The sequence below is a fragment of the Lolium perenne genome, chromosome 7, assembly GCF_019359855.2.
Source record: "Lolium perenne isolate Kyuss_39 chromosome 7, Kyuss_2.0, whole genome shotgun sequence".
Classification (NCBI taxonomy): domain Eukaryota; kingdom Viridiplantae; phylum Streptophyta; class Magnoliopsida; order Poales; family Poaceae; genus Lolium; species Lolium perenne.
Genome location: NC_067250.2, coordinates 149,908,211 through 149,923,755, shown reverse-complemented (window position 1 = coordinate 149,923,755; position 15,545 = coordinate 149,908,211). Strand labels below are relative to the sequence as shown.

At 43.8% G+C, this 15,545-nt stretch overlaps 2 protein-coding genes across 2 annotated transcripts; one reads left to right on the top strand and one right to left on the bottom strand.

Moving 5' to 3' along the window:
• The first annotated feature begins 2,264 nt into the window (after positions 1-2,264).
• LOC127300884 (2-methylene-furan-3-one reductase) lies at positions 2,265-3,996 on the top strand. The gene is made up of 4 exons (XM_051331082.1): positions 2,265-2,789; positions 2,885-3,208; positions 3,309-3,468; positions 3,550-3,996. The coding sequence occupies exons 1-4, from the start codon at positions 2,382-2,384 to the stop codon at positions 3,813-3,815; spliced, it is 1,158 nt and encodes a 385-aa protein (XP_051187042.1). The 5' UTR covers positions 2,265-2,381; the 3' UTR covers positions 3,816-3,996.
• On the bottom strand, positions 3,876-7,601 carry LOC127300883 (phosphoglucan phosphatase LSF1, chloroplastic). The gene is made up of 10 exons (XM_051331081.2): positions 7,219-7,601; positions 7,045-7,151; positions 6,158-6,611; positions 5,964-6,035; positions 5,742-5,863; positions 5,151-5,366; positions 4,915-5,023; positions 4,683-4,795; positions 4,358-4,505; positions 3,876-4,183 (listed from the first exon to the last, which is right to left on the bottom strand). The coding sequence occupies exons 1-10, from the start codon at positions 7,546-7,548 to the stop codon at positions 4,061-4,063; spliced, it is 1,794 nt and encodes a 597-aa protein (XP_051187041.1). The 5' UTR covers positions 7,549-7,601; the 3' UTR covers positions 3,876-4,060.
• Positions 7,602-15,545: the final 7,944 nt, after the last annotated feature.

The window sequence follows — 15,545 nt, the reverse complement described above, 5'->3', positions numbered from 1 at the left end:
GAGATACGTTTTTGGGAGGATCAATGGTTGAGAACAACTACTCTCCGCGAACAGTATCCAACCTTGTACAATATTGTTCGTTATAAAAGGAACACCTTGCAGAAGGTGATGGAATCTTCTCCACCCTCGGTAACGTTCAGACATGATCTTATTGGTCCCCGCCTATACTCTTGGAACGAACTGCTTCAGCGGTTAGATTCAATACAGTTATCTATGGGGACCGATGAATTCCGTTAGAGTCTTACCAAGAATGGTGTATTCTCGATAGCCTCAATGTACAAAGCCCTTTGCATTCCTACCCAACCGATTTTAAATAATAAGTCCATCTGGAAGATGAAGATACCATTAAAAACTAAGTTCTTCGCATGGTATCTCCGTCGAGGTGTGATTCTTACTAAATATAACCTTGCAAAACGCAACTGGCAGGGTTGCAATGTGTGTTATGTCACGAAGAAGAGGCAATAAAACACCTTTTTTTCAACTGTCGGGTTGCTATATCTATATGGTCAATCATTCAGATATGTTCTACCCGGTACCCACCACGTAGTACTACCAATATATTTTTCAATTGGTTAAATGGGGTGGATTCAAGGTATAAAACGATTATCCGAGTGGGAACGATTGCAGTTGTATGGTCGCTTTGACTGTGTAGAAACGACAAAGTTTTTAATGACAAAAATTCTTCTATTATGTAGGTTATCTACATATGTACAACTATTCTCCGTTCATGGTCACAACTTCAACGTTTCGAGGACCGAGACCTATTTACGGAGGTGTCTACACGATTGGAGAATACGGCCAAGGACTTTATTACCCAACATGGGGTGGTTGCATAACCGTATGATAAAGTCAATGGAGTTGTCGACTAGTTGGCTTTTTTTCCTTTTATCCTTTACGTACTCGTTTATGTTTGGATACTGGATTCATAAACAGTTGTGTGCATCTTAACTATGCAGAGGTTGGGTGTAATGCTTGATATTTCGAGTAATAAAGTGTCCTTTATCGAAAAAAGTTGAACTCTTATCGGTGTTGCAAACTTGTTGCTTGGCACCTCATCTATGTTATGTGATACACCTACTAGAACTATATATTCTAAAAAAGAATATATTTTTTACTAACTAAATAGGTTATTAAATAATCTTCGACACCACACCACATAACCAGAAATAGACATACGTGCGCATTAATAAAGTGAAACATGAATACTAACTCTAGCGGGATGTTTGACATTAACCTCGTCCAATAATGCTCCTTGTGTTATGAAGTGGGAAAATGGTGGCCGATAATTATGAAAGAGAAAACACGACGTTCTACTATATGGGGCTTGCTCCAGTGCCCCTCCTCCAAACTCAACCAAGCTTATGTTCAAACCCATATCCAAAATCCGGTACGCCCACTTATAGGCATACATACTTTTCAGCCTTTACTCCACACGAGTGGTACAACCCCGCATCAAGACAGTCCAGCAAAGAATCGTAAGATAGTCTGGCCGTCACAAAACAGCCCGGCCCGGTCATCACAAGACAGTTCGGCATGGCACCGCAAGACAGTTTGGTCGATGAAAGACAGTCCGGCGTGGATGCCATAAGACAGTCCGACGCGGGAACCACAATACACTCCCAACACGATTGGATTGTCCGGCCGTGCGGCCTCTCATTGCGCCTCCTCGTGACCTCCAACCATGCCTCTCATTGCGCCTCCTCATGACCTCCAACCATGCCGGCACACACATGTGAGGAATTGCGTGAGGCTCGTGTCAGCCAATGTCGTCTTGCAGTGCCTTCTGGCTAGCCAACACCGTCTTACCGTCCCTCTCGCCAGCCAGCCACGATTGTCCCTGCTCGGAGGACTCGCCACCAATGAGCCGTCGTACATACATACTCCTACCTATATGTATGCTACATATTTGTACAATTTAGTTAGATCATATAAGTTTTGTATAGGGCTGCGTACACCTGTGTAATATTAATAACAAAGGCTATTGAGCGATCTCAACCGTCCTTGTGTTTGAGTTTGACTAAGTTTGCTCTAAGTTTAGAGAAAGGGGTTGTAAAACGCCCTCCTATGTAACCAAGCAAGTTTGGCCAAGAAACCGGCCGCTTCCAAACGGCCTCCTGGAATCATCTCTGGTACATACGTCACCACAAGATCCCAAGGAAGAAGACAACCAGCGGAACGTTCTCCAAACCCATTCTTGGATCACGAGCACGGATCTCAACAAGATCCGTCTGCAGTCTGCACCAAGTCCCCGCCTTTTATCTCCCAGAGCCATTCCCCGCCACTCCCAGCTGCCACAACGGATAACTAAGCTCAGCAATCGCAGGAGCACAGACACAAACGAGGAACACGAAACCAGAGGAAACATAGAAAAGATTGCGAAGATGCAAGCTTTCCTCTCTTCCTCGATCCTTACGAATCCGTGCCCCCGATCGCTCTTCCCACGTCCAACGACGCAATCTCGGCTCCTCCTCTCCTCGGTTACGGGAGCTAGGACGAGTGCTGCCACCGCAAGAAGATCCGTGCAGGGCGATGGGTCGGCCCGGTGCGTGGTGACACCGGCGTCGTCGTCCCCGGCGGTGGCCGCGGCGGCGACGGAGGTGCCCGAGAAGATGAAGGCGTGGGCCTACGACGAGTACGGAGACGCCGGCGTGCTCAAGCTCGACGAGGCCGTGTCGGTGCCACCGGTGGGCGAGGACCAGGTGCTGGTCAGGGTAGCGGCGGCGGCGCTCAACCCCGTGGACTCCAAGCGGCGTATGGGCAAGTTCAAGGCCACCGACTCCCCACTCCCGGTGAGCTCTGGCGTTGCTTGCAATTCCGTAATTTCACTTCCTTCAGCATTTCCTAGCTAACACCTCACCTGATCAGTCGAGTCGTTGATCTGTAGACTGTGCCAGGGTACGACATGGCCGGCGTCGTCGTCAAGGTCGGCAGCCAGGTGAAGAACCTCAAGGAAGGCGACGAGGTGTACGGCCACATCAGCGAGAAGGTCCTGGAGGGCCCCAAGCAGTACGGTTCATTGGCAGAGTACACCGCCGTCGAGGAGAAGCTGGTTGCTGTCAAGCCCAAGAACATCGACTTTGCACAGGCAGCAGGTCTGCCGCTCGCCATCGAGACCGCCCATGAAGGCCTCGAGAGGGCTGGCTTCTCGGCCGGGAAGTCCATCCTCGTGCTGGGTGGCGCCGGTGGAGTAGGGTCCCTTGTCATCCAGGTCAGACATTGACATTGCTCCTGCTTCAGTTCAGTCCGAAGATGTGTTTGCAGGCATCAAATTTTGACACTGGTTTTGCTCCTGATGATGCGCAATGAAGCTGGCAAAACAAGTTTTTGGCGCATCCAAGGTGGCGGCTACAGCTAGCACCCCAAAGCTCGAGCTTCTGAAAAGCCTAGGAGCCGATGTGGCCATCGACTACACCAAGGAAAACTTCGAAGAATTGCCCGAGAAGTATGATGTTGTGTTCGACGCAGTCGGTAAGTTCGCCACTGAAAGACTGACAAAACACTCCTAGTACTCATCAGTTTACCATAATGCTGCACAATTTTGCGTTTCAGGTCAGGGTGACAAGGCCGTCAAGGTGGTGAAGGAAGGAGGCAGTGTAGTTGTCCTCACCGGCGCGGTCGCTCCGCCAGGGTTCCGCTTCGTGGTGACCTCTGATGGCTCTGTCTTGACGAAGCTCAACCCTTACCTCGAGTCCGGGAAGGTGAAGCCAATCGTTGACCCAAAGGGGCCGTTCCCATTCTCCCAGGTTGTGGAGGCATTTTCTTATCTTGAGACTGGGAGAGCCACTGGCAAAGTAGTTATTTCACCGATTCCATGAGACCTGTAAATGGCAGGAACTGCTCCTTGAACATGTGAGAGCCACTGTGAGCGTATGGAGTGTATCAAATAGGCTACAGTAAAGTTCATTTCTCATAGAGGGTATACATTGCGCCGAACCACTGATAGGTGTGCAGTTTGATTCGAAGAAACATACAATACAGGGAGATTGCTCTGTGTTCTATGTAGCTAACTACAGAATTTCCAATTCTCCATCGGGAATTCGGTTGGGATTTAGTGACATATTTACTGCTTGGGAGACAATCTGATTGGGCAGATTGCAAATGCCATGCGGCGTGCTGCAAATGCCAGTGAAAACCTCTCGTCCTCAGTCAGTGCCCTCTCTATGACCTTGACAACAGATGGATCCTGCCATGATAAGACATTTTATCATATTGTAGTTGGCTATACTTGCTTCAAAAGCAGATAACAGCAAGTGGATCTATAAGAATATCTGCCTACTTAGCATACATATAGGTAGTTGGACACTTGGACATAGCTATAAAATTGATTGAATCCACTGGAGTCAGTGGGCTTGCTTACCCTTATCTGCAATTGGCTAGGAGCCGGACGAATCCGGGCGATATCACCAACTCTGATCACGTTGTTGACGTTTCCATGTTCATCTGTCTCTGATGGCAATGAAGTAGAGTGCCTCCAGTTACCCCCAACTATGAACTTGTAATAGTACCTGAACCAGTACGGGATAAGTTGCAGATAACTCGATAAGCATCAGAAGAAAATTGATCAGTTGTTGGAATGATTAGAAAGATGTAAATACGTATTATTGTCATCCAACAATGAACTCCCAAGGCACACATGAATCTTGTCCCTGACATTTTTCAGAATAAAAGAATTGACAACTTACTTTCCATGTCGAAGTCGAACTTCAGCTTCATATCTGGACCCGCCCTGGTGGTTACACTTCAATTTGTCTTTCCAGTTACTTGTAAAGTCTCCCACCAATTCCACATCCTCGCCCTGGAGAAAATGTGTGACATTCAACTCCGTCAGGTTAGCGATTATGAAGATCAACATAACTACAATGATTTTTACACCGAAAAGGCTCAGTGATACATTCTGCTATAAACCAAACTTACCTCCCGACCGCTGTTCCAAACAAAGCACACTGAATGTGTAGGAGTACCATCATGTTTTCCATTTTCAACTAAGGCAATGAGATCCCAAGTTGCCCAAACAATTGCAGCTCTGCATATTTAAAGAAAAATCAATCCCCCAAAACAGCAACCACGACAACATCTCTGATAACAACCTAACTCATTTTTCTGTTGGCTCATTTCCAGAAAACTAGGAGAACTTTGTCAACTAGAACTACCTGTCAGGTCTACACGAGTGCAACCCAGTGATAAACTTGTAAGCAATGTGAAGCGGTGTATCTTGAACCCAATGTAGATATGCAATCACACATGCTGGTGATCTATCATATCCAGTGGTACAAGTCACATATATACGGTAGTTCTTCCTTATAAGGCGCAAAAGAAGACCAACACAAAAAGGAAGCTTCTTTCTCAGGTCCATGGAATCAACCTCTCTGAAAAAAATAAAGAAAAGAAAGGGTGTATTAAGTTGAACGAAAATCAGATTGCACTGAAAGTAGCGAGCATACATCGGTGACGTGCATTTCTTAAACAGAAAATAACAAGAGTACTCATCGAACATCTTGTGCTATACCAGCCAGTATCTATATTACTGTATAATTAAACTCCACAATAAACTCCATGGTCCACTTTGGCAGTCAAGCCCTACTTTACTGTGGCTACACCCCAAAGAATAAATAAATCTATTTTTACAAACAAAAAAGGCTAACGCAATCACTGAGACAAATGATAACAGATTAAAGCACTTCCAATATTTCTACTAAGGCACTCTAGGTTTTTCATTCTGGTGAGAAGAAAAGGAACCCTACCGTATAGGATAGTTAATCATCAAGATGTTATTCTGACGACAAGAATTGTTGATCGCCTCGGAATTGATTCCCCAATTAGTGCGCTCACTTTCACTTTGGAAATTCAGGACAGCAGTAATACCCTGAAGCCTTTTGAAATATCAGAAAACTTAACTGAAGTGTAAAAGTCCTACAAACTGAATAAATAAGGTTTCTGCTCATTGTAATATCTAAGAAACCTACCACAGTTTCTGACAACATCTTCACATCCTTTTCTGTTTGTATGCATGATCCAACAAATATTTGTTCAGTAATCTGTTAGAAGAATACATCAGATATTCAAATGGATATAATAAGTTGTGAAAGGATATGGACAGCACCTTCATGTAGGAATCTACCATGTATATATAGAAAAGTAAGAAGAGGAATCTACCAACCTTGCTGTATTGCATACCAAGTGAATGATTATAGTAGAGTTCGCCCTTAGCACGGTCTAGGGCTTTAATGTACTCCTCCAAAGGAAAACTACCATGTGCCCATTCAGCATCCATATCATCCTCATCAGAGTAGAATCCAACAATCTCAGTTATCCGATTTGCAAGGTTGGTGCTCCTCCTATTGAGTCCATCTTTCTCACTAGATAAAAGCGCCCATCCATGAGAACTTAGCAGCCTTGGGGAAAATATAGCAAATCCAGAGTTCCCATTCCCTGGAGAAGAGGCACTGAGCTTTGAGGACAACAAAGCACTATTCCAGGCAGCTAGAGAAACCCTCCCTCTATTAAATAGGATATGATAATCTTCATTCTGATGCAACTGATGTATTGGATAAGGAGCAAATGGCCTTTCAAGGATAAGATTGCATGGTCCCGACTTGTCCTTTAGCGCCAACCTGCGGATACGTTACAGAGAACATATGAAAAGGTGGATAATTACAAGTTCCAACTTCCAAGAGTTCTCACTAGCTAGTAGCATCCTAGTTCCAACAGTGTATTGATGGAATGGTTTGGGTACGGGTAGACTACTGTATTGCTATTTTTTGGCACATCATTTGAAGATAATTTTACAAATATACTATGGTTAACCTGCGCCTCTTTATATCATATATTACATGATTTTGAGATGCCATACAATATCAATTCACAGCACACACTTTAGTTGTAGCTAGGTTGCAATATGTATAGAGCATAGCATGGCTAACAAGAAATACCACATTTCTGTCACAATGATGATTTGTATATGGTACTCAGAAGAAGAAAGAAAAAAGGAAGATCAAACAAAGGAATACTCTTGTTTCATCTATAGAAACTTTACTAGTGCCATACTCCGTGTCACCTAGGTCTTTGATGTTAAGGAGCCCCTCATTCTGGCCATTGCCTGCCTTCTTGAGCGTATCCCCAACCATTATAATCCGTGACTTCTCCGCATTCCCCTGTGAAAAACACTGTGAGCAGCAGAACTGAAGCACAGCGAGCAGCAGAACTGAGGTACAGTTTTACCCCGCGCTTGAGGGAGTGCACGAAGACGCGGCCGTCGACGGCAAGCGCGAAGCGGAGGCCGAGCGGGCGGTCGACGGCGACCATGTACTCGTTGAGGTTCATCCTGCCCCCAGCCGCCGCCGCAGAGGCCGTGGGCTCCTCCTCCTCCTTCTCCCCGCCCGCCATAGCCAGCGCGACGCCCAGCCTCCTCCTCCTCCTACGCGTGCTCGAAGAGGAGGAGGAGGCGGCGTGAACCCAAGAAGCCGGCCGCGGGGCCACTGATCCGGCCCTGGCGCCGCCCGGCGCGGCGAGGAGGGCAATGCTTGGAGCGGGGACGAGGTGGAGCGCCATGGCTGGGCTGGGGATCGGATCGGGCGGGCCGGCCAAGAACCGAGGAGCGTGGAATGGCGTGGCGCGGGATCAGAGGAGGATGGGAAGTGTGTGGAATGAAACTCGGCAGTTTGCGCGCGCCTGGCCCTGCCGCGGTGGGCCCTGCTTGGTCGCTAGAAGAACGTGATCGCTACTTGGAGTGATAAATGTACTAGTTGCCGCTACGTCGCTACCGTAATCAATCCGTTTTACGGATAGGTTTTTCGCAGCAGCTACTGGTTTCCTTGTCCACTCCATATGAGGACAATGTTGTTCACGTGGCCTTCCACGCGGCCGACGGCGATGGTCCGGTGACACACAGGTGTGTTTTGTCAGTCTCACTAAACAAGTACCATCTTTTCTATCAGCTCTGCCAAAAACCAAACAAAACCTATGCCTACCACCCACCTTCGCATCCTCCGTAGACGGTACTCCTCCTCCAGCCGGTCTCGCCGGGGTGAGCAATCTGATTTATGTGTGAAGTTCTAAATAAAAATAGCCTTTTTATATATTAGATTATGGTTTTGATAGTCGTCTTCTTTTTTGCCTCCGCCTCAATAGAGATGGCATTGTCTACAATAAATGATCTTTGGCCCTTCGTTCGACGAGGAGATCTTCTTTCCGGCGTCAATGATAGTGCTGAAAGATTACAAGTCTCTAGATATGGTCCTTCGGGTTTTACTTCACTAGATTGTTTTTTTTTTATCTTTTCTCATGGTTATCACCAGGAGGATTATCCTCGTAATATTTGTCTCGGCTGCTACGTTCTGCTTGATGGTGCTGATTCGTGCTCTCGGCTCTCCAGCGACTTCGACGAAGTTGTTCGGTTATTTTTTTCCTATCATACTAGTGTTGGTACTCTTACCGATGTTGATTGACTACTTCAATGGTTGGACGCGTGCATGTAGTCTTGATATCACGGCTCAAATTATGAGAGAATCTTCGTCGGTATTTACAAATCTATGATTTAGTACCTATTTTTGGCTGCCTTCGAAAAAGTATAATATCACGTCATGGAAGAAGAAAGAGTTTGAAGACTTCGAAGATTTGCTCGTTTCTTTCAGACTTTATTATTTTGTAATAGTTGAAGACGGCTCATGTATGTCTACCACGTACTATTTATTATTGTGAATATATATGGTATTAATTGTCAAAAAAGTGTACTCCATGATACACGAGTTTTTATATTAAGTTGACCAACTTAATAGAATAGTATAGCAATATATCATATTAAATTAGAATATTATGAAACTTTATTTTAAGATCTAGTAATACCAATTTAGTGGTATAGATTGTGTTGATTTTTCTTAAGTGATTGGTTAAATTATTTAACCTTTATACCAAGTTCATTGTTTAAATTTTGATCTTGTACACAATTTTGTATTGAGATTCTACAACCCAGTAAATATACTGAGGCTATGATGCTACTCTATCGTACCATGCATTATCGAGAGAGTATCATACGCATAATACATGATACTACTATATTACTACCTATTATGGCCAGCCTTATGGAACTTCATTATAAGACCGATTTCAGTGATACTAATTTAATATTATAAATGTTGCTATTTTTTCTAAGTAATTCATCAAATTATAAGAAGTTCGACATGAAATAAAGCTAGAGGCACTATTTTTTTTGTGGACGGATGGAGTAGCCGCGTAACCCGCCAACATTAGACGTTACGCATCGCACCACTTTCAACTTGAAGGCGCAAACATATCATTCTGCAAGTTGTTATCGACAACATAATCTCCCAAATTTAATGTAAAAATGATTGTACCATTATTTACATGCTTCACATGAAACTTCATCGTGTCATGTCCATGATTTCTCCCTCTTCTGATGTGTAAGGTATTAGAAACTACTAGTTGAATGCCCGTGCGTTGCCACGTCCTAATAAATTTAGACCTATATATAGTAATCAACTTCGTAGCATGGCTGATATTGTGTGCATGTGTTCTCATATATCTCACAATGGCTTGGTTGGTTTGGTTGAACGTTGTCCGATGGTTTCTCAGAAAGCGAGGTTTCGTTCCAGCTTGGTAGTCCAGGTGTCCTAGTGCTAGATTTGGTGGCTTCAGTTTACTTGCTCGTTGTTCAAAAAAAAAAAGTTTACATGCTCAACTTGGTGTGTGGGCGTTTGCTCCCCTCTATTTTGTCCTTTTTTATCTTGCTCAGTAAGAGAGTTTTCTCACCACCTTGTATCAATTTGGCCGTTGGTTGGTTCTTTATTTATAATAGTTGAATGCCCATGCGTTGCCACTGAAAGAACATCTCTCACATTATGTTTTGTGTGTTTGATGTCAATATATATGATACACTAATGTTTGTTTAAGTGGTACAGGGATTACATAGATATTTATTCATGTGTGTTGGATTTGATCGTCTGTCAAAAGAATTCAGAAAAAGTTGGCCAGGCCGGATAATCCGGGCCGGATATTGTTGAAATATCCGGCCCCCTGGTTTTGGCTAAGTCTTCGAGGAAATGCGGCTCAGTATGGGGGCCGGACATTTGCCCGGATAATGTCCCGGTATTGTACCAGGGCCGGATTATCCGGGCCGGATATTTTGGAAATATCCGGCCCCCCCGTTTTTGGCTAAGGACTGGAAGAAAAGCTTCTCTGGCATAGGGCCGGACATTTGGCCGGATATTGTCACTCTTTTGTCCCGATGGCCGGATTATCCGGGGGGGGCGGATTATCCGGCCCTTACTTAGGCCGGATTATCCGGCCCCCCGGAAGCAGCAACGGCTCGATTTTGAGGGGAGGTATAAATACCCCCCTTCTTCTACCTTGGTTGCTTGCTCAATCATTACACAAGAAATCTGCCAAGCCACCTCCATTAGAGCCACCTCAAGAAAGTCAAGATTTACAAGATCTCCTTCCTCCCCCAACCAAATCTCTTGATCTTTGGAGATTCGAAGGAGAAGACACCGATCTACATCCTCACCGAAGCGTTCTTCATTTCCCCCTCTCTTGTTTGAGGGATCTCATGCTAGTGTTCCTATTTGGTTCCCTAGTTGATTTGTGTTGATGTATTGTTGTTGATTGTTGTGTTGTAACAGATTTGGGAGCCTCCAATTTGGTTGTGGATGTGTGCCCCAAGAACCTTGTAAAGGCCCGGTTTCCGCCTCGAGGAAATCCCTTAGTGGAAGTGGGCTAGGCCTTCGTGGCGTTGCTCACCGGAGATCTGAGTGAAGCCTTCGTGGCTGTTGGTTTGGCTTTCGTAGCAACCACACTCCTCCAAACGTAGACGTATCTTCTTGCAAAGGAAGGGAACTACGGGAATCATCTCCGTGTCATCGCGTGCTCCACTCTCGGTTACCTCTATCCCACTCTATCTCTTATATATTGCGTAGCTATATCTTGCCTAGTTGATAACCTTGTCATATAGGTAAATTCACTTAGTTGCATATCTAGAGAATTTACCTTTTGTGTCAAGCCTAAATTGAAAAAGAACTAAAAATTGGTTAGCACCTATTCACCCCCCCCCCCCTAGGTGCGGCATACGATCCTTTCAATTGGTATCAGAGCCTCGGCTCTTATTTCGGGCTTAACCGCCTAAGAGTATGCCGGACGAGGAGTCCTCGGAAGGGGCCGCCAAGATGGTCTCCGTGGAAGACTTCAATTCATTGAAGTCCTCCGTGGAAGCCCAAATGGAAAGCATGAAAAAGATGATTGCCGAGCTTTTGGCTCCGGCCCTTCCCAAGGCTCCTAGTGTAGAGGTAAAAGACACGGGTGCGTTAGATAAGGGAGAGGCTTCGGACCTACCCTCATCTACCAAACCCGTGGAAGGTGATAACTTAAACACTATCAAATCTCCCATTGCATCTCCTAGGGGAACCGATGGGAGTGAGAGCTACAATCGAGTACCTCCATGTAATATCCCAGGTAATGGGGTTACAAAAATAGAGGAAACAGATGTGTGCATTGCATTCATGCATAGAAAATCTGGGGAATTTTCGTGCTTTAAAGTAAAACAGTCACAGTAACTGAAGTTTCACTTGATCTTGGTGGAATTGAAGTAGCTACCAAAGTCAAGCGCTATAAACCTCAAAGTGACTTTGCTAAAACCTTGTTTTGGGTAGAGATGATATGATCTAAGGGGTTAGATCAAATGGAACTAATAATCAACACAACAACACTTTACTAAATGATCAATTGCTTGATCTCAAAACAGATCATAGTATGGTAAACCTTGACATAGCATATGAACCTCTATTCAATTGGAAATCAAGTAACAATAATTGGAGAAACTATTCTTCACTTATCTTCTCCATGTCTTAAACTAATCCTTGATCCTACCCTGAACCTCATGGTATTCATTCTATTTCAATCTGGGAAACAAGATAAGGAGATCAACTTTAGAAGTATATATTCTTCTCTATTCTAAATAGTTTTGCATCAGACCTAGAGAGGTGAGAGTTCTATTATAATTATTAGAGAAGCATTAACAAACCTTGAGCTAAACCTTGGATATACATCCAAGTATTCAAATCATCATCTTTAAGAGGAACCCTAGGATATTATGCAAGACATTCCTAGAGAGAGAAACCATTTATGTTAAACATAGATATTGATGATCACATCAATCCCTATGGAGCCTAACCTTAAGTTAGTATTAAAATCCTTTCCAAAATGAGAGAGACCAATCATACAAAACATAGCTTTACCTATTTAAGAATAAAGGACAACCATTGAACTAAAGTATTAGGTGGTAAACCATTTCCCTTGGAGTGGTGAGATAACCTAATACCACATGAAATAATACCATATCCATGAATTGATGAAGTAAGGAAGAGATTACTCCAACTAAGTCAGACAATTGAATCTTTAGCTAAGCTACCTAAATAAATATTAGGAGTATACCATAAACCCTAGAATAACTATTCCTGTATGAGAGAACTCAAGATCTGGTGTTACACTCAAGTTAGTTGAGGAAACACTTGGTTCTAAGGGAGAGATCTATTCAAATATCCAAAAGGTTAAACTGTCATTTCTTGAGAGAACCCTAAGTTGATATCTCAGGCATTCTCCTAGGATATAATCTGTTGAGACCACCATAACCATGTCCAACCAAGATACTATAAGAGAGATATTATACCCTAGGTGATCAAGACAATACTTGATCTTAGAAGTGAGAAACTTAGATCATGAAAGATACCTTAGGTAACCAAACCTTTGATCATTACCAAAATTGGGTAATGATCATAAACCCTAAGAACTTGAGGTAAGGATATTTAGAACAAGTGGATCATGCCTAATCCATGACCCTGCTTTGGAGAAATAGGAGTATAATCCAAATGCTCACACTTATATGATCAGTAGATATTATTCATCACATGAAATCATGGGGAGATCACTAGTAAGCAATCCTAGACTTATATCCCAACCTTTATTTGTGAACCACTTGGTGATCACAAATAGAATCCTACCATATCTATATTTCATAAATTAATGAACCTAAGAAAACCTTAGAGTTAAACACTATACTTTATATGGTGAGAAACCATATATCCATATGACCAAAGTTAACTATAAAAAGAACTATAACCAATGTAGTTACTTAAATGATAAATTGAGGTTAATAATAGAAGCCAATTGGTAGAAGATAAAACTAATTCTCAATATCATAGTAACTAGAGGAGAACATAAAATGTTAATTAAGCCATCACCTTATCATGGTTAGGGGAGATTAACCCTAGCTCATGCAATATGGTGTCATCTCATCTCACAACCTAGAATTAAACCTCAACCCTAGTTTATGCATCACTTGGGTGATCATAACTAAAAAAACCTAAACCTTAGTTCAGATTCAAACAATGTGTCATTATGTGAATATGACTAGAACCCTAATGGTTCATTGATTAAATCCTATGCTTCAATTATAAGACATAAGAGCCACCTAATGCTAAGTCCCATAATTAAAACCACATAAGTAGTGATCAACCATTTATCTTTGTAACCAAGATCAATTATGATGGAACCAATATCTACTTAGATCCTTTCAAATATAATGTTAATATTATCTTTAATAAGGGGGTTGTAATAGACATCATAAAAAACCCTAACAGATTGATACTCACATAAAATCATATGTGAACAACCAACTTCTTAAATAAGATAACAAGTCCTAATAATAAACTCTACAATACCTTAAGCTGGACTTACCAACTCTCATACTTCAAATAGATTGATCCACAAGAAAAACATAAAAATAAAATAAGGATATAAAATCATGCTCATTTGCTATTTTGAATAAAACACAAGTATGTAATATAATGCTTTATAAGATACTTGTTTCAAATGGATTATGGGTGTAATAGTCATTTCACAACATCCAAAAGGAATTAACACAATTGAGACACCAGCCAAAAATAATAGAATTCAAATATGAGTTTGTTGACTGCCAAAACCCACCGGCGGGCAGCGGCGAATCAACACGGTAGAGCCGGGAAGAGCCTAGAGCTGCGGCTGGCTGAGACCCCTCCGAGCGACGGCCCGCAATGCTCTTCTGGTCACACGCGGCGATGCGAAGTGCAAGGGCGTGCCACCTGACCTATACCTGGTCAGGAAGGTGATGGGGATGCCTCGCTTAATTCCTGCATGGCATACACGTAAACATTAAATACGAGCCTCGATCGGCTCTCAGGTTATCCTGTGAATCGGCTCAAAGAGCCGATCCACCCATGATTCGTACGGGGTGCACGAATACTTGGTGATCCTGCTTGATCAAGATATAGCTAATGAGATCTACGATGATTTAGGGTTTTCACCGCATAATCGGATCATCCTACTCCAGGTTGGGCCTCGCGGCCACGCACGGTGCTCGTAAGCCGATCCTAAACAAGGCCACACAACCAACATGACGTTGATCATCGGAACATCCTGTTTAGGACTTGCGAACGCCACCCTACGTGCCGCTGGATCCTCCCCCCCTTCATAAGGCCTAACTATTGCAGATATTAAACTAATCCTTGCAGAGCAAGGAGCAATCGTAACGGATCAGATCTACTAGATGATGAACAAGCAGGGTGCCGCCCCCACGCCTGAGATAGGCGTGAGGACGGCTAGACATGCAAGGGTTGCACTACGTAAGCATGTTCATACGAAGAGCTATGCTAACCCTAACACATCTATGATAACTACGTTGCGCGCCATCAAAGACGCTTCAGTACGCGCAACGCATGAACAACGTGGGGCTTGTGCTGCCTAGATCGCAAGATGCGATCTAGGCAGCATGTCGCTTACCTGATAGAAACCCTCGAGATGAAGGAGTTGGCGATGCGCCGAGATTGGTTTGTTTTGGGGTGAACGTTGTGTTGTTGTTTTATTCCATGAACCCTAGATACATATTTATAGTCCAGCGGACTTTCTAACGTGGGAATAATCCCCACCGTGTACGATACAAACTCTAACTTTTGATCTAAGATACAATCTACCATAATTAAAGATACACGGGCAATCGAGCCCAAACTCCTCGTGCAAGGCCGCTTCAGAGATCTTCTACGTGTAATCTTCCAAGCCCATCTCTCTTACGGCCCACCTCCTGATTTGGCCAAAATCTGGTGATAACACATGCCCCCCTGGTTTTGGCAATGATAATTCCAAAACCACTCTGTTTTTCCTCTGAAGGGTCATGTCGTGGCAGAGCAGAGCCGTTGCAGTATCCGCTATCATTATGCCCTGCCTTCTCAGCTTCTCTGCAAAATTCGATAGCTCTGGCATCACCTCCTCGGAAACTGCAAGGGCATTAATTCCCACCAGGCTTCTCATTATTTAACCGTGCCGACTGATTAACTCTCTTTATCCCCTTCCTCTGTTCCAGCCGTCGGCACCCAAAAACTCTCTTCTCCCTCAGCCATGTCGTCTTCTTCCTCGTCTTCCGTCTCTCTCCAATCCTCTTCCTCAAGCGAGTTGGTCCCAGAGCACGACAAGATGGAGGCGTACAACCGCCGGGCTCCCAAACATTGGGA

Coding starts and splice junctions, on each gene's coding strand:
- LOC127300883 (XM_051331081.2), bottom strand. CDS start 7,548: ATGGCGCTCCACCTCGTCCCCGCTCCAAGCATTGCCCTCCTCGCCGCG. Junction 6,612..7,044: donor AAAGACCTAGGTGACACGGA/GTATGGCACTAG, acceptor ACGTATCCGCAG/GTTGGCGCTAAAGGACAAGT. Junction 4,184..4,357: donor CTAGCCAATTGCAGATAAGG/GTAAGCAAGCCC, acceptor TTATCATGGCAG/GATCCATCTGTTGTCAAGGT.
- LOC127300884 (XM_051331082.1), top strand. CDS start 2,382: ATGCAAGCTTTCCTCTCTTCCTCGATCCTTACGAATCCGTGCCCCCGA. Junction 2,790..2,884: donor CCACCGACTCCCCACTCCCG/GTGAGCTCTGGC, acceptor GTTGATCTGTAG/ACTGTGCCAGGGTACGACAT. Junction 3,209..3,308: donor TAGGGTCCCTTGTCATCCAG/GTCAGACATTGA, acceptor TGCGCAATGAAG/CTGGCAAAACAAGTTTTTGG.